At 44.0% G+C, this 21,263-nt stretch overlaps 1 protein-coding gene and 1 long non-coding RNA gene across 14 annotated transcripts in view; one reads left to right on the plus strand and one right to left on the minus strand.

The window, feature by feature from the left end:
- The window catches only part of LOC105467548 (uncharacterized), a 143,227-nt gene that overhangs the window by 21,770 nt on the left and 100,194 nt on the right, over positions 1-21,263 (minus strand). For all 8 annotated transcript variants that reach the window (XR_011625628.1, XR_011625627.1, XR_011625626.1 and 5 more), the window contains exon 3: positions 4,927-4,984. This is a non-coding gene — a long non-coding RNA (uncharacterized lncRNA). The remainder of the gene's footprint in view (positions 1-4,926; positions 4,985-21,263) is intronic.
- The window catches only part of LOC105467547 (tandem C2 domains, nuclear), a 128,725-nt gene that overhangs the window by 11,828 nt on the left and 95,634 nt on the right, over positions 1-21,263 (plus strand). Inside the window, exon 1 of one of the 6 annotated variants that reach the window (XR_011625623.1) lies at positions 18,071-18,688. The exons of 1 other annotated variant lie outside the window; for it this stretch is intronic. Coding sequence is in view for 2 of the 5 variants with exons in the window: in XM_024788431.2 (XP_024644199.1) it covers positions 19,348-19,583 (236 nt within the window). In the remaining 3 variants the exon portion in view is untranslated. Of the gene's footprint in view, positions 1-18,070; positions 18,689-18,758; positions 19,584-19,798; positions 19,919-21,263 lie in introns of those variants that run through there. 4 more of the 6 variants (XR_003014901.2, XM_024788431.2, XM_011717214.2 and 1 more) reach the window with 4 other exon arrangements.

The following is a 21,263-nucleotide window of genomic DNA, read 5'->3' on the forward strand; positions in this document are numbered from 1 at the left end:
TATTTGTAACCCAGAAGTCAGCTGTGGTTTCCTGGCCTTTGAGATCTGGATGATATTGCTTTGAACTTACTCCATGCCCTGTGGAATTCCAAAGTCTTCCCACACTTCTAAAACTCCCATGGGAAGTGGAGGGGGCTTTTATTTTTGTGGTCACTTCTGACTCCAACCTCGGCACTTCCCTTGGATTCGTTTGGTTCACAGGCCATTTTACCACCGCCACAACTCCCCTTGTCCCCCACCATCCAATCGTCCCTTGCCAGTTGCCCCTGAGATGAGATTCTACTTCTTACTTGATTTCCATAAGAACAAAAATAAACAGCACTGTAGTGAGTTGAATAGTGTCCTCCCGAAAATATACGTCCACATGGAATGTGGCCTCATTTGGAAACAGGATCTCTGCACATGTAATTAGTCAAGTTAAGATGAGGTCATGCTGGAATAGGGTTAGCTCTACATCCAATGACTGATGTCCTTACAAAAGGACACACAAAGATACACAGAGAAGAGGGCAGCCATGCAAAGATGGAAGCAGAGTTGGAGTTTTGAGGCTATAAACCAAGGAACTTCAAGGATTTACATGACCAACAGAAGCTAGGAAGAGGCAGGGAAGGATTCTCCCCTAGAGCCTCTGGAAGGAGCATGGCCCTGCTGACTCCTTGATTTTGGACTTCTGGCCTCCAGAACTGTGAGAGAATAAACGTCTGTTGTTTTAAGTCACTCGGTTTGTGGTACATTGTACAGCAGCCCTAGAAATGAATACATTCCATTTGCATTTGGGTGTGTAGGCAAATTTACTGAGGATTTGAGAGTGGAGGGTAGGACAGAAGGGAACCTGCTTTTCAGCTCTCCATCCCTGCTGTTCCACTGGTTCCCACTTTCCTTTCCCCGACTCAACTTGTTTCTTCATCTCCTCTTTCTACAGAGTCCCCAAACTCCAAATTCATCCTACTCTATTATGCAGAACTCCAGCTCCCACACTCAGCTCCCAGCCCACTGTTCAGGTCAGAAACCCTCCAGATCCTCAGCTGCACAAAAATACATTGCAAGGAATAGCAGCCTCCTGTCAGAAGGGAGAGGTGAGTTTAAAAAGCTATCCCTGTCCCTTTCTGGGGAGGACTGGCTCCTTCTCTATTTCCTGTCCTTCAGTCTAGCAGAGGCAATGGGGTGGGCTGAGCCAGGCTTTGCTCTCTCTTACTTCTCAGAATGTTCAGGCTATGGATTGTGAAAGTCGAGAGGGACCTGTTCGTCTGTCAGTTACTCTAGATGGATAAGACTGTCCCCTGTGTCCGGATGCTTCCCTGAACACTTCAAGGAGATACTAAAGGAATACAAGAGGTTGTCCCTCCCTAGAGGAACACTCCAAAGACAACCCTTAGTCTTTCTTCATTAAAAAGCTTTGTTCAGTTTGTTTGGTCTTTTGCATCTTCAAATAGGAATCTCGTATGTTCTACCTCCCCCTCCCCCCCCACTTCCTTCTCCTCCTCCTTCACCTTCTCCTCCTCCTCCACCTCCTCTTTCTCCTCCTCCTCCCCCTCCCCCTCCTCCTCCTCCTCATCTTATGTGTAGAACTTTTAAAAGTTCTGTCACTTATTATTTTATTTTATTTCTTATCCTCGTACATTTCTAAGATCCATGGGTAAGTATTTTTCCTTCCAGTTTCTATAGAAAATAAGGAAAATCAAGCCCAGGGTAAAGTAAGTTGCCCAAGATTATCTGTGTTTGTCACAGAACTTGCCCTAAACTCTAGGCCAGTACCCTTCCTGCAAACCCCATGGCTTTCTTAGAGTGGTCAGAAGCTGTGCCTTTAGCCTGGAAAAACCTATTTAACTTAGATCAGCCATCTGCTGTTAGAGCTAGAGCTGAAGTTTGGTTCCACTTCAAAACCATGCTGTTTTTTAAGAACAGACTTCTAACCTAATTTTAAATTTAAGTTTATAAATCAGTTTTTAAAACTCTGTATTTTGACTCTGGATTCAGAGAAATATTCTTACTAGGTTACACGAATATTTTGAAACTCAGTACTTACTTTTTTTTTTTAATTCAATAAAAGTTTGCACAAACAATGCATCCCACAGGAGAAGCTTATGCCAGATCCCAGATGTTTAACACGTTTGCTTCAGATATTAAGAGTTCATGGCCTCTTGTGCTTGTTAAACCAAAAAATGTAAGCCCATAGAAATGATTTTTAATAACTAGGAGTGCTGCAAGGTCAGGCTGAATTCTGGGCAACCACGGCACTTCAATAACTTTTTTGATCACAGATTGTGTGTGTGTGTGTGTGTGTGTGTGTGTGTGTGTGTGTGTAGTTAAAAAAAAAAAAAATCCAAGCAGAGAATTCAATGAAGGGCAGCATGAACTCTTACTTTTGACTCAATTTCACTTCAATTGATACATGCAGAAATGTTCAAAAAGTTCCTTTTCTAATTCTGACATCGACTACCTAGTTTGTAATCACTTACCTGGGTCTGCCATGCAATGAACCAACCATCTACTACTGGGTCTTGTTGTTCAGAATGCTGTTATCATAGTGAACATCTACTGGGGACTGACTGTGCCAATTATCATGCTGTGCATATGTTATATCATTTAACCCTCATACCTGGCACCTTCACTCCTACACTCTGAGTCCCAGCCACTTTCCTCTCTCACCTTGATTATAGGCAGAATCAGTTACCTGGTCCCTCTGCCTTCACCTCTGCCCCTGTCCCTTCCACTCTATTCTCAACCCAACAGTTGGAGGGATCTGTACTAAAAAAATCAGTTCATGTCATTCCTCAACTCCAAACTCTCCAATGGCTTCTCAGCCTATTTAGAGTAGCAGCAAATGTTTAATAACAGCCATGCCATCTCCTTTACCTCATGTTCCTTTTTGTTTGTTTGTTTGTTTTTTAGATGGAATCTCGCTCTGTCGCCCAGGCTGGAGTACAGATGTGTGATCTCGGCTCACTGCAAGCTCCTCCTCCTGGGTTCATGCCATTCTCCTGCCTCAGCCTCCCAAGTAGCTGGGACTACAGGTGCCCACCACCACGCCTGGCTAATTTTTTGTATTTTTAGTAGAGACGGGGTTTCACTGTGTTAGCCAGGATGGTCTCAATCTCCTGACCTCGTGATCCACCCACTCAGCCTCCCAAAGTGCTGGGATTACAGGCGTGAGCCACTGGGCCAGGCCAACTCTACCCCATGTTTTTCTGCCCTCTCTTCCTACCCTTCTCTCTCTCTTTCTCTTGCTCCAGTGGCTCTGGCCCTCTCAGTTCCTCAAACATATCATGCAACTTTCTTGATATGGTATGGTTCACTGGTCAAGCAAAGATTAAAGCACACACATTATATTACATCTATTAAGGTAGGAAAGTGGGAGATCATTTGTTTTAAACAACAAGTTAGTGATCTATTGGTGGGGGTAACAAAATTCAAAAATTCATGATAATCTATTCTTTCACAACAATCTTTGCTTTAGGAAATGTGATCAAAGACAGGTTTCCCGATTGAAAAAGTTAAGGCTAGTGAGGCAGAGCATATATATATATATATATATTTTTTTTTTTTTTTTTTTTTTTGAGATGGAGTTTCACTCTCATTGCCCAGGCTGGAGTGAAATAGCATGATCTCCGCTCACCACAACCTCCGCCTCCCGAGTTCAAGCGATTCTCCTGCTTCAACCTCCCGAGTAGCCGGGACTACAGGCATGCACCACCATGCCTGGCTGATTTTTTTTTGTATTTTTAGTAGAGACAGGGTTTCTCCAAGTTGGTCAGGCTGGTCTCGAACTCCCAACCTCAGGTGATCTGCCCACCTCGGCCTCCCAAAGTGCTGGGATTACACGCATGAGCCACCACGCCTGGCTGCATTTTTATTCCAATAGAATATGCCTATTGCTGGGAGGCTGTCTGTTTTCACCTACTGTATAATGTTAAGGATTGTGAAATTTACATTATGGGAATCTAGAACCCGTGATTAACTTATTGAACCATTGAATGAGCAATGATACTTGAAAACTAAGGCTATCTTGAATAGTTAGAAAATGAATCATTTTGGGAAATGTACTTCAGATAATTCAGATAATACTTTTTGAAGCACTAAACCTTTAAATAACTTTATTCATTTTGATGGATGCTAAAAATAAAGTGTGGACCACTTTTTGTCTTAGTAGCTAGACTCCATGTATAGAGTTTTACTTCATGATGATTCAGGATAAACACTGGTGGCATAATACAGTGTGGAGGTCTGTTTGCCCATATGCTGAATGGCACCAGGCTAGTGTGCTTCTTGGATCTGCATGTCTTCTTTGAATAATTTTACATAGGCATTTGGGAAGAGAAAAAGGAGCTATAAATAAGCAATTTTCAGCCTGAGAATTTTGTGGGAGCCTCAGCCATAGTGATACTTCAAAGGGACAGGTAAGGTTATGTGCTAATTATAAGTGAAAGAGCCTTAGGTGATTTTTAAAACCTCCTTCTTCATTCCGATGCTACCGCAACAGCATCAAACAGCTCTAGAGCACTGGCCACTTACAGAACTTGGGACCAGAGACACTATTTAGACCAAACAGAGGGAGAACAACCAAAGAAAGGTTGGAGAGGTACTGTCCACAAATTCCACTCACTTTGCAGTTTGTTTACAGGAAGCTCTGTTCATGACACTGAAATTGTCATTCAGCCCAAGACCAATGTAAGTTGCCAATATTAATATTTATACACACCCTATATTATTGTAAAGTGGTCTTCATTATATAATTCGCATTTAAATAGTCCTTTAGAACAGTGGTCCCCAATCTTTTTGCAGCAGGACTAGTTTCATGGAAGACAATTTTTCCATGGACTAGGGGTGAGGGGATGGTTTGGGGATGATTCAAGCACATTACATTTATTGTGAACTTTATTTCTATTATTACATTATAATATATAATGAAATAATTATATATCTCACCATAATGTAGAATCAGTGGGAGCCCTCAGCTTGTTTTCCTGCAACTAGATGGTCCCACCTGGGGGTAATGAGAGACAGTGATAGATCATCAGACATTAGAACTGTTTTCTTTTTTTTTCAAGATGGAGTCTTGCTCTGTCACCCAGGCTGGAGTGCGGTGGGGCAATCTCAGGTCACTGCAACCTCCACCTTCCAAATTCAAGCAATTCTCCTGCCTCAGACTCTTGAGTCACTGGGATTATAGACACCCACCACCACACCTGGCTAATTTTTGTATTTTTAGTAGAGAAGGGGTTTCACAATGTTGGCCAGGCTGGTCTTGAACTCCTGACCTCACGATCTGCCCGCCTTGGCCTCCCAAAGTGGTGGGATTACAGGCGTGAGCCACTGTGCCTGGGCAGGTATTAGATTCTCGTAAGGAGCATGAAACCTAGATCCCTCATGTGTGCAGTTCACAGTAGGGTTTGTGCTCCTATGAGAATCTAATGCTGCCACTGATCTCACAGGAGGCGGAGCTCAGGTGGCAATATGAGTGATGGGGAGAGGCTGTAAATACAGATGAAGCTTCACTTGCTCACCTGCTGTTCAACTCCTGCTGTGTGGCCTGGTTCCTAATAGGCCACAGACTGGTACTGATCCAAGGCCAGCGGTTTGGGGATCCCCGCTTTATAGTGTATAAAATACTTTTGTGTTTTTTCTTTCATTCACCAAATATTTATTCAGTATGTACTACACTGTCCTAGGCTTTAAAGTAGACGTTGGAAATGCAAAGATGAATATGGCCCCATACCTCCCCAATTTTTATTTTGATTATCATCATGACTCTGAGAGGTTGCTAAGGCAACAATTTTAATTGTCCCTTTTTTTTTCTTTTTTTTTTTTTTAGGAAAGAGATTGAGGCTCAGGGAAGCTCTTGCAATGTCATCATGTTTAAAAAGTATTAATGCCCGAACTTCAACTCAGGTTTTCTGCCTCTAAATCCCATTTTTTAAACCCAATCTTTTCTTTTCTTTTCTTTTTTTGAGATGGAGTTTCACTCTTGCCCAGGCTGGCACGCAATGGCGTGATCTGGGCTCACTGCAACCTCCACCTCCCAGGTTCAAGTGATTCTCTTGCCTCAGCCTCCTGAGTAGCTGGGATTACAGTCGCATGCCACCACGCCCAGCTAATTTTTTGTACTTTCAGTAGAGACAGTGTTTCACCATGTTAGCCAGGCTGGTCTCAAACTCCTGACCTCAGGTGCTCCACCCACCTCGGCCTCCCAAAGTGCTGGGATTACAGGCATAAGCCGCTGTGACTGTGCCTGGCCTCTAAACCCAATCTTTAATTCCATAAACAAATACTCAGAGGCAAGCAATTAAAGAAAATAAAAATGTATGCAAATCACAGTCGAATAAAAATGCTAGACTCAGTTCTAAAGAATCTTATAGGGACACAGTTTTCTCAGTACTCATATTAAATCTCTTGTGTTTAAGTGACAAGAACTAAACATGTATTAACTTAGGTAAAATATATTAGTTATGGGCTTATACCTGGTGTGGTTTGTGTACTAGTACTAGGGGAAAAGTAGAGGTGAATTCAACCAAGAATGCAACCAAGAAATCTAATGCCTTTGGAATCCTTCACCATCTCTTATCTTTACTTCTCTCGGCACATCAACTTCACAGTCTGTTATTATGGATTGACCTCTTCTACCTAAAGTGTCTTCTGTTACTACAAAGAGGACTGACTGTTTTTTTCTAGTTATAGTTTAAAAAAAAATTCTAGGGAAGGATTTTGATTGATCGCCTTGGGTTAGATACCATCTCATGAACCAATCAACTCTGACTGGGGAAGTGCAATAGTGGGAAGTCACAGCGGCCACGCAACTTTGGAATGGAGGAAGAGTGGGCCTCATGATGAGACTAAAAGCAGATGTCGACTCTGTCTCCTATACTTAATTCACACAAATGTTTTTTTCATGAAATATCCTATTAAATTTCTGGAAATGAAATGTTCGCTGAACTCCATTACACTGTTGTGCTGTGTTTAACGGAGGCAGCACAAGGTCAAAGGTAGAAACAGGAAAAAGCCATGTAGAAAATTAAGGAATCCTCATTACTTTTAGTGACAGCCTGCCCAAAAAGTGAAAAAGGAAGGCAGGATTTGCATATGGCCCAAAGCAGTGAAAGCAAAATAGTGAATGTTGGAGAGATGATGACTACGAAGAAGAGCTAGGCATACAGCATCGCAGCAACAAACGACACGAATTTTCAGCCACGGCTGAAGTCATCTTGGAAAAGACAGGAGGAAGAGTACAGAAACTCCTGGAGCTTGAGAGGTTATTAATCTTCTGGTCTACTCCCTTCATTTTTCATGTGAGTAGACAGATCCAGGGAGGAGAAGTAATCTTCCCAAGACTATCATAAAGCCTTAGTTATTTCATTGGCAAAAATGGGAAAAATAATGAGACCAACCCTTACATATGTCAGGAGGTTTTTCTTCAGAGAGAAATTGGAATAAAGTTACCAGAAGTTGAATAGTGCATTTTCCTCCCACTAGGCAAGGGAGCTGGAATAAATATGCAGATGGCTGAAGAAGGTAAGGCAGTTAACAAAAATAGGAAATGCCAGAAAAGGGGAAAAGGGAGGATCTGCAGTCACGTGGGTCTTCAAAGTAGACAATCTGTATCATGCTAGACCCTCGACTGGCTTACCCAGGATACTCCTAATCCTGTGGGTTCTCTCTTAGTTATGTGCCTGGGCTGGTCACCACCTGAGGGTTTTCTCATTTACCTGTCCCTTCTTTCAGATATCTTAAATTGGTGAAGCGACTTTCCCAACATCCATTCTATCCCATAAGCAGCAGCCATGTGGTTTGGGAAACTGGTCTCAATTTAAGGGATAGGCCTGATCAGTCAAAATGATATCTTATCCTCTTTGCCAGTATTGGTTCAAAAGTAAGCATGTGACCTAATTCTGGCCAAAGAGATAAGAGGAGAGGTTTGCTGGCTTCTGGGAAAGTTACTTTCTCTTAAGAGCATTCCAGGAGAATTTATTCTATTCTCTTCACCTGAGTTGAAGGAGGAGGGTCTTCCCCTGGCAGTCATTCTACAACTACAAATGGAACTAGATTAAGGACGAAACTTACACAATGCAGAACAGAGAAAAGGGAAGGAAAACACTCAATGCTAAATGGTTGAATTGGAAATAAATGAGTCTGAAGGCTGATCTATCTTTGGATTTCCTCATAGGTTAACCATATTAGTTATCTATTGTTGTGCAACAAACTTTTCCCAAACAGTGGCTCAAAACAACTGCATTTTATCGTTATTTAGTTTATGAATCTGCAATGTGGGCAGGGCTGAGTGGGAAAGGCTTGGATCTACTCGACAAGGGGTGAGGTGGCGCAGCTTAGCCAGGACCCGGGGTAATCCACTTCCAAGACGGCTCCCTCACAAACTGGAAAGTCAATGCTGGCTCAGTCAGATGTGAAGGTCATGGGCCTCATTCCTTTCTACGTGGCCCTCTTCATGTGGGTCTCCACAAACTGCGCAGGCTTCCTCACAGCATGGTGGCTGAATTCCAAGAGTAAGCACACAAAGATAACTATGTAGAAACTGCATCACATTTTATGACCTAGCATCAGCCATCATATAGTATCATTTTCACTGTACTTTGCTGGTTGATCAGTCACTATGGTTAGCCTAGATGCAGTTCAGAGGACACAGTTTCCAGCTTTTGTTGAAAGGAGTTTCAAAGAATTGTGGACAATTTAAACCATTACAGAAACTAAAACATTTCCTTTTTTTTTTTTTTTTTTTTTGAGATGGAGTCTTGCTCTGTTGCCTAGGCTGGAGTGCAGTGGCATGATCTTGGCTCACTGCAACCTCCGCCTCCCAGGTTCAAGCAATTCTCTGGCCTCAGCCTCCTGAGTAGCTGGGATTACATACAGGTGCCCACCCCCATGCCCGGGTAATTTTTGTATTTTTTAGTAGAGATGGGGTTTCACCATGTTGCCAGGCTGGTCTTGAACTCCTGATCTCAGGTGATCCACCTGCCTTGGCCTCCCAAAGAGTTGGGGTTATAGGCCTGAGCCACCACACCCAGCCTCCTTTTTTTTAGACGGAGTCTTGCTCTGTCACCCAGGCTGGAGTGCAGTGGCATGATCTTGGCTCACTGCAAGCTCTGCCTCCTGGGTTCACGCCATTCTCCTGCCTCAGCCTCCCGAGTAGCTGGGACTACAGGCGCCTGCCACCATGCCCGGCTAATTTTTTGTATTTTTGTAGAGATGGAGTTTCACCGTGTTAGCCAGGATGGTCTCGATCTCCTGACGTCATGATCCACCCACCTCGGCCTCCCAAAGTGCTGGGATTACAGGCATGGGTCGCCACGCCCAGCCTTCCTTGTTTTTATGACCATTGGAATTGGATTTTCTGTTATTTGGGGCTGAAAGCATCCTTTTTGAATTGGGTTTTCTGTTTATTTGAGGCTGAAAACATCCTTATTGATACAGTTAGTGTCACCTCAGCTGCGGGCAGCAGAATGTCCTTAACTAACAGCTCTCAGTCACAATGCCAATTGTAACAAAGTTACCGGTAATTTGTTACCAGTAATTTAACACAAAGGTTTTGCAATTGTTCATTTTTTGTTCTTTTCTAATCACAGCAGAATCAAGCTTACCACAATAATAGCAGAAGAGTCATTTACTTAAATTCAAATAGAATTCTCTGAATGGGAGTAAAGGGATGGAATCAAAGCAAGGATGCTCCACCTGGCACATGGGAGCTTTACTCCAGGTTGAGAGCTGTTGGGCTGGATGCCTCTTTTGGTAAGAGAGCTGGAAACAACTTTAGAGTTTCGTTGCTCTGGCTCAAATTCTTTTTCTTCTCCACATAAGCTCTTGTGAAGCCAGTGCAGCCGAAGACTTGTCACCAGGCATTTGATATTCTCTCTAGTTTTGATGATCTTTTGGTGGACAAGGGAAGATATTAAAAAAAAAAATTATTGATCTTCTGTCTTGGTCCTTTCCACGATGAACTCTACCTAAATACAACAAATCATTTTTTAGGGTCCACTGTGTTTTTAGCACTCTGATAAGGCATTGCAGATAGAACCACAACAAGATGTTACTGCAAGAATCTAGAAAACAAATAGAGGGCAGTTGGAGAGCAATGGGAGGCTACTTAAAATTCAATCCTAATGCAGGTGTGACAGTCTTACAAAAGAAAGGAGAGAAAGAGCTAAGCATCTATCTGCTGGATTTCAGGGTACTTCCCTGCCCAGAGGTGCAGCAGCAGATCCCTTCACCCTCTCCTCCCCAGCTACCTCTGAGTGGACCAGGGCGAACATCTGACCAACGGGTGCCCAACCATAGACCAGCCAGCAATTTGTACTTTGTGTGTGGCCTGGTCGGAAAATATGAGCTGAGCCAATCAGATTCGTCCCCAGAAAACTGGGGAGAAGCACTTACTTCTAAGATGGGTCCTGAGCCCAAAGGCTGGACAAATATACCATCGAGGAAGTAATTAGAGAATCAGGTGTAGACTGCAGCTTTGAGAGAATGGTGACTCAGATAAGCTGATTGGGATGTGCAGGTGTGCAAAAAGAAGCAGTCTCCATGAAATGCGAGGCTGAAGGGTGTCTGGGCTACCTTAGCTCCTGCCCTTTCTGATGCCTGCTTGTTCAGTTCTCTGAATATGTTCCCATTGTTTTCTTACCCAAAGTAAGGGTAGGAGTAGAATACCATTCCCTGACTTTTACTTGAGCTAATTGGAGAGGTTTTCTGTTATTTGTAACCATAAGAATTTTGTCCAGAACAAGGCAAGAACCCACAGAAGAGATGACAATTTCATTGGGCTTTGAGTAAGGAAGCAACCCTAAGTCTAGGCTTTACAATTTACCAACTAAATCTGTGACTTAACAAAAGGAGCTTGAGCTTTAGAGTCACACCTAGCTTTGGGTTCAAGTCCAATCTGTACCATTACTTCTTTGTGATCTTGAAAAAGTTACTTATCTGTAACCTCTAGATAATGCCTACTAATTCTTAAATGGTTGTTGCAAGAATTAAACTAGATGTATAAACATATTTATTTGTTTTGAGATGGAGTTTCACTCACACTGCTGCCCAGGCTGGAGTGCAGTGGCACCATCTCTGCTTACTGCAACCTCCACTTCCTGGGTTCAAGTGATACTCCTGCTTCAGCCTCCCAAGTAGGTGGGATTACAGGTGTGCGCCATGTCACTAATTTTTTGTGGAGATGGGGTTTTGCCATGTTGGCCAGGCTGGTCTCGAACTCCTGACCTCAAGTGATCCACCCCCTCCTCAGCCTCCCAAAGTGCTGGGATTACAGGCATGAGCCACCGCACCCAGCCAATGTATATACACTTACTTATATGGACCATTAACACAGTGTTTGGCACGTAGTAGGTCCATGAAGAATGACAGCTATTATCATCCCCAAGTATGTCGATGTACTATTTGGACGGGAGAAAGGAAGTAATCTTCAACCCTGGTCCCTCCCAGTAACATAAGATGGCTTTTTTTTTTTTTTTTTTTTTTGAGACATACTCTTGCTTTGTCACCCAGGCTGGAATGCAGTGGTGCAATATTGGCTCACTGCAACCTCCGCCTCCTGGGTTCAAGCGATTCTCCTGCCTCACCCTCCTGAGTAGCTGGGACTACAGGCATGTGCCACCGCGCCCAGCTAATTTTTGTATTTTTAGCAGAGACGGGGTTTCACCACGTTGGCCAGAATGGTCTCGATCTCTTGACCTCACGATCTGCCCACCTCGGCCTCCCACAATGCTGAGATGACAGGCATGAGCCACCACATTGGGCCCATAATATGGTTTTGATGGAAGCATTTTTATATTTCCCAACATTTAAAGAGTGGCTTTATATATTGGGGTGTGTGAGTGAGTCTGTGGGCACGTGCGCATGCGTGTTTGTTTGACAACGGTGTTGTTTGGCTCTTCCTCCCTGCTTTCCTACTGAAGTTGTATTCACTATGTCATTGTTATTAATCAGGCATGCAATATGAGATGAACAGGGGTGATGAGTTGGTCAGGCTGCCAAACAAGTTCATGTTTTGTAGGAAATGCCAAATCGTTTCCTGAGGGGATGTTTCTCAGGAATGGAAGGGTATGCCTCTCTGGCCCTCACAGACCCTGTCCCCTCCCTGGAGTGCTGTCAACTCGCAGGGCAATGGGATAGCTCTTTAAAAGCCACTTTATGGAGCTGCCGCCCAGCTGTGCTGGAAATATATTTGCATTGTTTTCTTTTTTCCTTTCTTCTGGTAAAAATGTAACCCACGTCAAGTAGGAAATGTATTACAGACCTCCCACATTTCCTCAAAAACTATCCCAACATCATTAGTCCTGTCATTAGCTAGAAGGGTGGAGGAAGATAGTGAAGGGCTGGGAGTGGTGGAGAAAGAAGGAATGTCTGAAAAAAATAGGATTATAAAGCATTTTGAGCCCCTCCCTCCACTTCTAATTCATAGAGAGACTAATGTGTAAACTAACAAACGAAAGGTCTTAACTAAAGGCTTAAAAAAGATGTCCTTGAATATTTGGTTCATCTGCCAACCACATTTATTCATGAATTATCTTTATGGATGTGGAGCAGGTTTAAAGACAGATGAAGAAAGCTTTGGCGTCCTAAAACTGCCTGGGGTTTTTGCTGGGCATAGGTATTTTCCTAAAGCTCTGATGAAAGCAGAAGTTACAAATGATAGGCTTCGAATGTTATTTCACACAGTGATTTTGAGTGGCATGTACAATCACTAATATTCAGAAGTAACTTTCTGAAAAGTTGTTAAATCTTTCTCATCTCTGCTATTAACAAATATTTAGATTTTATATCTAACCCAAAGGACAGAAAATTCCAAGTAGAATTGTATTGAGTGTGAGAAACTGAATCTTTTAACTTACCATTGGCTAAATTGGTGCTGCCTAGTGACTTCGAGAGGAGTCCTGGGAACATTGGTCTGGAACTCTGGGGCCATGACGGGGTTAGATTTTCCCTATTCCAGAAAATCATGGTGGGAGGATATGTCAGGTCACTATTTCTGTGTAACAAATATCCCCAAAATGCCATGGTACAAAAAAAAAAAAAAATCATCTTTTATTTCTCATGCTTGCTGGGCAGCTGGGGATTAGCTGTTCTAAGCTGGGTTTACCTGGCATGACTCTGCTTTAGGGTGTCTTACCCTCCTTGGACCAGCTGGCTGGCCCAGGGAAGTCTTCTAGCATTTGTAGAAGTACAAGAAGGCAAGCAGAAACACATGAAGTCTCTTAAGGCCTAAGTGCAGAACTTGAACACAATTACTTCCATTTCATTCTATTGACCAAAGCAAGTCACATGGCTGAACCCAAAATCAAGGGGTAGGGAAATAAACTCCACTCCTTCAGTGGAAGGAACTTCGAAGTCATAGGCTTTGGATATGGGCATGGATACAGTACACGATGAAGTCCTGGGGCCAATACTGTAACCTACTAAAAAGAAGGAATATGACTAGGACTGTGGCTCCAGAAAGTGGAACCACATAGCTTATCTGCAACTTTGACAGGTTAGTCCCTTCTGTAGTATTGATGGTAGCTATCATAACTCAATGCTAACATTCAATATTACTCCCAACTCTCCTAATTTTCATTCCATTTCCCTGATCAGGCAACCTTTTGGTTATCATTTAGCTTCCTGGATAGCTATTTCTTCAGGGCATAGTGTTTTGGCAAAAAAATACACATGTTTGGGCCTTGCAACAATCCTATTTCTCATTCTATATTAATAGACAGACATACTGTTGTCTACTTCTGGTGAGCCTGACCAAACTTCCTTCTTCAAGAGAGATTTACTCAGTATGCTAAAAGAGAAAAGGAGCAAGTTTCTAAGCTTGAAAAACTGAAAGTCAGTTCTTCTATTACGTAAATTCAATGTGAAGGCAGTGGGCAACCAGTCACCCTCTTATGGGGAGACTACCACCAGGGCATAATTGTTACCCAAATTTCTGTAGTTCCTATATATAAATAACTTCAGCACTTGGCCTTTAATAGTGTAGGAGAAGGAGGTCGGGCATGGAGGCTCATGCCTGTAATCTCAGCACTTTGAGAGGCCAAGGTGGGCAGATGGCTTGAGCTCAGGAGTTTGAGACCAGCTTGGGCAACATGGTAAAACCCTGTCTCTACAAAAAAAAAAAAAAAAAAAAAAGATTAGCCGGGTGTGTTGGCATATCTATACTCCCAGCTACTCAGGAGGCTGAGACGGGAGGACCAGCTGAGCCTGGGAGGTGGAGGCTGCAGTGACCCATGATCACGCCACTGCACTCCAGACCCTGTCTAAAAAACAAAACAAAACAAAAAAGGTGGAAGGGAAGGGTAGTACAATCCACATAATCTTATTGCTAGGTAGCCAAGAATATGAATGGTGTATTAGAGGGGTTTAATCAGGGAAGCAGAACCACTAGAATCTTACTGATAAGAGACTAATCTCTTGCAGAATTATGTGAGAAACTGGTGAAGTAAAGGTCTGAAAGCAGAATTGAAGGATTAGAGAAAAGTCACTAACCAGCCATCCTGAAGTCCTGTACAGGTGGACTTGTAAGGCCAGAACTTGTAATGATTCTAGGAAGCCGCACATGTCTAACTGCTGGAGTGGTACCCAGGAGAGGAGCTGTGGAAAAGTCCATAGATAGCTGATACTTCTGGAGGTCTCCCACCAAGCTCTGGAGTCATCTTGGGTCCTCTGGCCAGCAGGGACTGGAGTTGGAAAGAAGAGCTAGACATGGGGAGGAGGACGAGCTGGAACCTGCCAGAATCTCTGTGTGTCTGCCACCATGTGTAGTCACAAGGATCTTCAGAGGGAGTGGCTCTGCTCCACTTTCACCTTCCAAATCTTGCCTCAATTCTTCTTTTTGGCCAACCTAACTTGTAACCATGTAGGGAAATAAATTTGGGGGAATGGAGTTCCAATTTAAGCAAGTTGACATGGGTCCAGAAGAATGCAGGGTCATTTGCTTCAGGTTTGAGTCATTTCTTCCAGTCCATACAGAGGTCACAGAAGTAGGAGTTTAGATGTTTCTCTGCTCTTCTCAGTGAGTTTGGGGCCTTTGTTCTTGAATCCTGATCAGTTTCATGTGCTCTCATCCTCTTTGGAACAGTTGCTCAGCCTGGGTGAGCCAATCATGTGGTTGGTGGAAAACCTTTTGTTTTTGGATTCTCTCTTTGTTTCCTCCTTCATAGATTTCCTTTGACCCCACTGGTGCTATTGCCTCCTGCTCTAGGTGCTGAATATTTTTCATTTAGACCTCTAATACAACTGTGTCAGTCTTTTAGTGCTATGAAGTTTCATTGATTAGTGGGGTTTGGAGGAGGCAGACGAGTGTTTTGAGGAAGGGCTTTGTGGGAGGGCACTGAGAAATGAGACTTTCATGATTAGTTCTCTTGGTGGAGCATCTGTGACCAGGCATTATCCCATTGTTACCTTAGTTTGGTGGGTAACAGTTATCCAGGTAAGAAGATGATGAGGGAGGGAATGAAAAAAGAAAAAAGCAACTCATCTCACTACAAATAGTTCCTAGCTTATTCGACTATGTATCCTGTGGATTAATGGGCAAATTCCTCAGTAAGATATTCAAGACCCTTTAGAGCCTAGCCTTTTTATTTCTCTCTTCTCCCAAATATATACTAGACTTTGAGTAACACTGGATCTCCTGAAGCCCACTCAGGGAAACCCTTCGAAGTGCTTGAAAGAGAGAGAGAAGTGCAGATAAAGATGATGAAGAAGGCATGATGGTGACTCTGTGCTTGCTTTCAGGTGAAGATGTCAGCATTCTCATAAGGTGGCCACCTGAAAGATAGAGAGCTATGTATCCACAAAGATTTTTCTTTATCTACTTGGGACAAACTTAAATTTTCTATGACTTTAATACACTCCTTGATAAATTTTCATGTTCTATGTCTCCCGTAGAATGCCGATAGCATGAGAAACATTTTTTTGATATGTTTAATGTAATCTATATGTCATCATCCATGACAGTGCCTATCAGAGTAGGTAAAGCTAGGTGTTGGAAAAAAAAAAAACCCAAATACTAGTGGCTTAACACAATAAAGTATATTTTTCACTCACATCACCATCCAATCAAAGTTAGTGGGCAGTGGTGAGAGCTTTGTTCCATGAAGCCAATCAAGGACACAGATATTTCTCCCATCTTGTCATATTGTGAGCTTTAGCAATGGTTACCATGGTTTAGTCCAAGGTTGTCATGGAATGGAAAGAGGGAGAGAGTAGGGTGAAGGCTCACCTGTTCTTAGTTGCCTAGATGCAAAAGTAAAACTCTATTTCTGCTCAAATTCCATTGGTCAGAACTGGCCACATGACCTTATCTAGATGCAAGGGGAGTGAATGGGCAAAGCAGTTTAGCTTCATGCCCAGGGAGAAGAATTGAGGTTTGGTGAGCATCCATGATATTTCTAAAATGTCACTTTGTCTCTGAAGCAAGTGCCTAGGACTGCATCTGTTATATGGTAGGCACTCAGAAATATTTTTTGAACAAATACATGAAATGAATGAATATGTATAGGCTTCTGCTGTTATGTTCTAAGGCAGAAAATAGGAAGGAAATAATTTTGAGAGAAGCAAACATCTGTCTGCTACCCACTATATTCATGACCATTTATTTGTAAAATTATTTCACAAGCACTCTAGGAATTCATACTCTTTTGAAGCTATGTTTTCATTTATTCAACAAATTGTTGAGTGCCTTCTATGTTAAGTGCTATACTGTGTGGTCAGGAAATAGAGGTTGAAGTCATCATTCCTGCCCATTGGTAACTCACTTGGAATGTATCTAGAGGGAAGTGGGAAAAGAAGCCAGTAATTGCAGCTATTACATAGGCACCATGATAGACATACACATGGATTGTGGTGGTTATGCTGGGAAATGGCACCTAATTGAGTCAGGAATGGGAGTTGTGGGGTTTCATTGTCTAGAAGAGGTGGTATTTTGGTTGGATGAACATGAGTTTGCTAGTTGATACTCATAAGAGAAAGGTAGAGGGAATGGTATGTGCAAATTTGACAGTTTAGGGAACTGCAATTCCTTCAGTAGGTCAAAAAGGTGTGATGGAAATACTGGGAGATAAGGCTGGAGAGGTAGGCTTGGGCTGAGTCACAAAGCACTTCTAAACTGCATTAAATAAAGAATGAATAGGGGTTTAGAGTAGGAATTATGTGATTTTCTCTATCAAATGAAAGAATTGATACACACAGTATATCTAAGCAGCCGCGTTATCCATATTGACCAGTCTATTTTTCTCCTTAGATCAGCTTCAAATAATATAAAATTGCTAAATTAAAAAACAAACAAAAACCTGTTCATAATATTTTGAGGACAATCCTTTTGTGGGAAGAGATTAGAAATAAGAGCACAAAGAAAGGTGTACGATACCCTCCATTCATGTAGCCTTGCCTCAGATAGAACAGGAAGGAGGCCCATTTCAAGGAAAACAAAGGAATTGGCTTCATGATTTTACAAGAAAAACTGTATCTGTCAATAGAGAGGATTCTTCTAGGAAAGTGTTTTAAGATGGACTAGGGAAGAAAACTGGGAACAATTAGGGAAGCTCCTGCTCTTGGTACTTCTGCATCAGCAAAGAGGTTGTTAAAGGTGTTCATTTAAGGAACCAAGTATCAGCTCACTTCAATTAGTAGTTATCGAGCATTCATTCCTCCTTCATTCATTCAGTACATTTCAATGACACTTTTGTGCCCTGCACTAAGTCAGGTGCTGTAAGGAAGTAAAATATAGGTAAACTTATGGTCTTGCCCTTGAGAAGATTCAACTAACACACGAATCCAGTAATTTCTAACCAAGGATGTGCTCTCCTTAGGTAGCAAGGGAAGCTGGGCACCGTGGCTCATGCCTGTAATTCCAGCACTTTGGGAGGCTGAGGCGCGAGGATTGCTTGAAGCCAGGAGTTTCAGATCAGCCTGGGCAGCAAAGCATGACCCTGTCTCTATAAAAAAATTAAAAAATGTAACCAGGCATGGTGGCATGTGCCTGTAGTCCAAGCACACTTGGGAGGCTGAGGTGGGAGGATGGCTGGAGCCCAGGAGTTTGAGACAGCAGTGAGCTATGATTGTGCCACTGCAATCCAGTCTGGGCAACAGTGAGAGCCTGTCCAAAAAAAAAAAAAAAAAAGGAACAAATGAGAGAGAGAGCAGAGAGAGAGAGAAAGAATATTAGTCTAAAATGCCTTGGAGTTCAAAGTTCAGATTCAAATCTTGACTGTATGTTTGGGCAACCACTAACAGGTTGTCTAACCTTTAAATATTTTCAAAAGCAAAATGAAGATAATAACAGCTACATTGCAATTTCCAGGATTAAATGAAATGACTCATGAAACCTTTGTGTAAACAGTGCAGAACTTTGCAAACAGTGGTGATACATTATTAAAGGTGAACTTACTAGGACTTGAAAGCAGTGGTTTTCAAAGTATTTGTTGAAACACTAATGCCCAAGATTGGAAATAGGCATTTCTCAAGAAAAGAGTTCTATGGTCAAACACATTTGGGAGATGCAGGATCAAAGAAAGTAAAACATGGTTCTTAGGTCTGTAAAATGCTAGCATGCATTGTGAATCTCAAGGAAAACAAGTATTGTGTGTCTCTTTCCCCCAGATTAATGTGATCTGGGGATCTACCCCTACCCCCACTCCAGCATCTCTAGGACCTTGAGATGGACAGAACTCACTCTGGGAAAGACTGCTCTCCAGGAAGAAAAGTATGAATCTTTCTTTCGATTTTATAGTCCCACCACCCAGGCCGGCACCGTGGCTCAATGCCTGTAATCCCAGCACTTTGGGAGGCAGAGGTGAGAAGATCACGTGAGTCCAGGAGTTCAAGACTAGCCTGGGCCACATAATGAGACCTCATCTCTACCAAAAAATTAAAAAATTAGCCTGGCATGCTGGCTCGCGCCTGTATTCCCAGTTGCTTGGGGGAGGGGCTGAGGCGGGAGGATCACTTCAGACCTGAAGGTCGAGGCTGCACTGAGCCATGAGCGGCCACTGCACTCCAGCCTGGGCGACAGACCCTCTGTCAAAACAAAACAAACAAAAAATGCTGAGCCATTCTTCATCATACAATCTAGGAAACTCATTCAACAACTTTCCGAGCAGTGCTGAGATTTCCACCAAGGAAGCCCAGAGAAAAGGGCCAGGCCCCCGCTTTGCCAGGGTTAGAGGGGATTCCCTCAGAATCCGGGGTGCGAGGTGCTGTGGTGGATACATTTAATATTCTTTCCAAGACACCCATGATGGCAAGGCAGTAGCAGATAGAAAGCAACAAAAGCGAAGAGAGCAGGGCTGATCCTCAAAGACTTTATAAATTAGACTTTATAAATTAGACTTTTTATAAAAACTCTAAAAGTCAAGTAATAACATGCCTACTCCGCTTCTAAGAAAAGTGTGCAGAAACATCTCCAGCCAGAAAGACTGCTCCTGCCTACCCAAGTCAGAGAAGTTTCATCAGGCCAATAGCTTCCCCTCTGTCCCCCTCCTACCGCTTGTCTCCCTTCTTCTCCCACAACACACCCCATACCTGGCGGCATTTTACACCTTCCCAGAAGGGGCTGCCAAGCGCGGAGTCGTGGAGGACGCAGGCGCAGCTCGTCTCAGGTACGCGGGAGGCCCCGCCCCTCTGCGCCCAGCCCCTCCGCGCCCAGCCCCTCCGCGCCCAGCCCCTCGCGCCACTCCACTTCCCGCCCTGCCCCGCCCCGCCTCGCCCCGCCCCGCCCCGCCTTGCCTCGCCCCTTCGCGCCCGTCCCACGGGGCAGGGCGGCCCTGGTGGGTGGTGTTGGAGTGGGGATGGGGAGGGAAATGGAGGGGAGGGAGTAAGTGACAGGGCTGGGGAGGCCCTGGGGAGGGTGGGAACTCGAGGCGCGGCCGCGCGAGGTGACCGGAGACACAGTTCCCGCGGGCGGCGACAGCAGAGCGCCCACTGCCTCCAGCAGGTAACCAGCCGCGGTCGCGCTGCGCCGCCTCAGCGCGAGCGTGGGACGTGGAGACCCTGAGGAGGGCGGCGGGACCCGGGCGGGGAAGGGCGCGGCGTGGCTCAGGTGCGCTTCTCCCATCTGGCTGCTGGCTCAGGGCTGTGGGGGGCGCCTGTCGGGGCGGCCCGGCCTTGCGGGCTGGCGGTGAGCGCCCGTTCTGTCTCTTTTGTCGTTAACTTTCTCTAAAATGGGGCCGTGGTCGGGCCCCGGGGATGTTTCCATGTCTCCTCAGCGACGCCTGTGTCGCGGGGGTCTGAGGGAGCTTTAGGCCCCGCGACAGCTGCAAGCGCGGTGGTCTGGAGGGCACCGGGGTGGGCGACGAGGCGAGGCTGGGTCCCTCGCTGCCCAAGTGGGCGGCTTTGCCTAGGGGGACCCGTGACCAGGGACGGTCGAGACCCCAGCCCCGGCGGGGACGGCCGCGCGCCCCGCTCCCTGCTGCGTGCTCGGGCTTCCGACGGCGCGTCCAGGTGGGCTCTGGGCTTTGCGGAAAGAGAGAAGCGAATTTCCTTTCCCTGGCGGGGTGTGATGAGAAGAACTTCGCAGAGAGTTTTTACCTGTGATGTTTCTGAAACTTTGTGAAGTGGCGAAAGGGTGTTAAAAGTGTCACTTTACTGTGGTGTCTGCAAACCACAATCTACCCAGCTAGGTTTTAGATTTGGCTTCTGTTTCTTCCAGGTTTTCCTTTGCTATGCTTTTCTTTACGGGAAGATACTGTGGATGAACTGTGGGCTATAGTGCACACCGATAGACGTCTGTGTAGAGACAAGATAGATGCCAAACCAAGAGCACTGATTTCTTTAGAACATTTAAAATACAGCATATAAAAAGATTGCCTTTGTTATTAAAATATTATTCTAGTTCTCCCTTTAGGTAGGCAGTTAATCACTTAATGCTGGGTAGAGACAGCCAAGGAGTCTGAGGAGGAGCATCAGGAAAGGAGGAAATCTAGGAGGCAGTGGTCTCATAGAAGCCAGGAGAGGAGAGTTTTAAAAAGGAGAGAAGTCTATCTGGGAGTCAAGAACTGATTACACCTATTGGCTTTGGAAGTTAGGAGGGGGGCTTTAACCTCAGCAGACATAATTTAAGTACAGCATAAGGGTAGAAGCCAAGTTTGAATGAATCTGAGGAGAGAATAGTGATTCTGCACTCACAAGTAAATGTGAGTTTAGAATCTGTATTTTGAGAAATAAAGGTTAGAAGGAGAGGCGATCCATTGATTAGGGAGATGATTAAAAAAAAAGAAAGAAAGAAAAGAAAAAGACAAATAAGGACGGTAGACTACCTTTATGTTATCCATAATAGTTAC

Source organism: Macaca nemestrina, chromosome 7 (genome assembly GCF_043159975.1).
Source record: "Macaca nemestrina isolate mMacNem1 chromosome 7, mMacNem.hap1, whole genome shotgun sequence".
In the NCBI taxonomy this organism is placed as follows: Eukaryota; Metazoa; Chordata; class Mammalia; order Primates; family Cercopithecidae; genus Macaca; species Macaca nemestrina.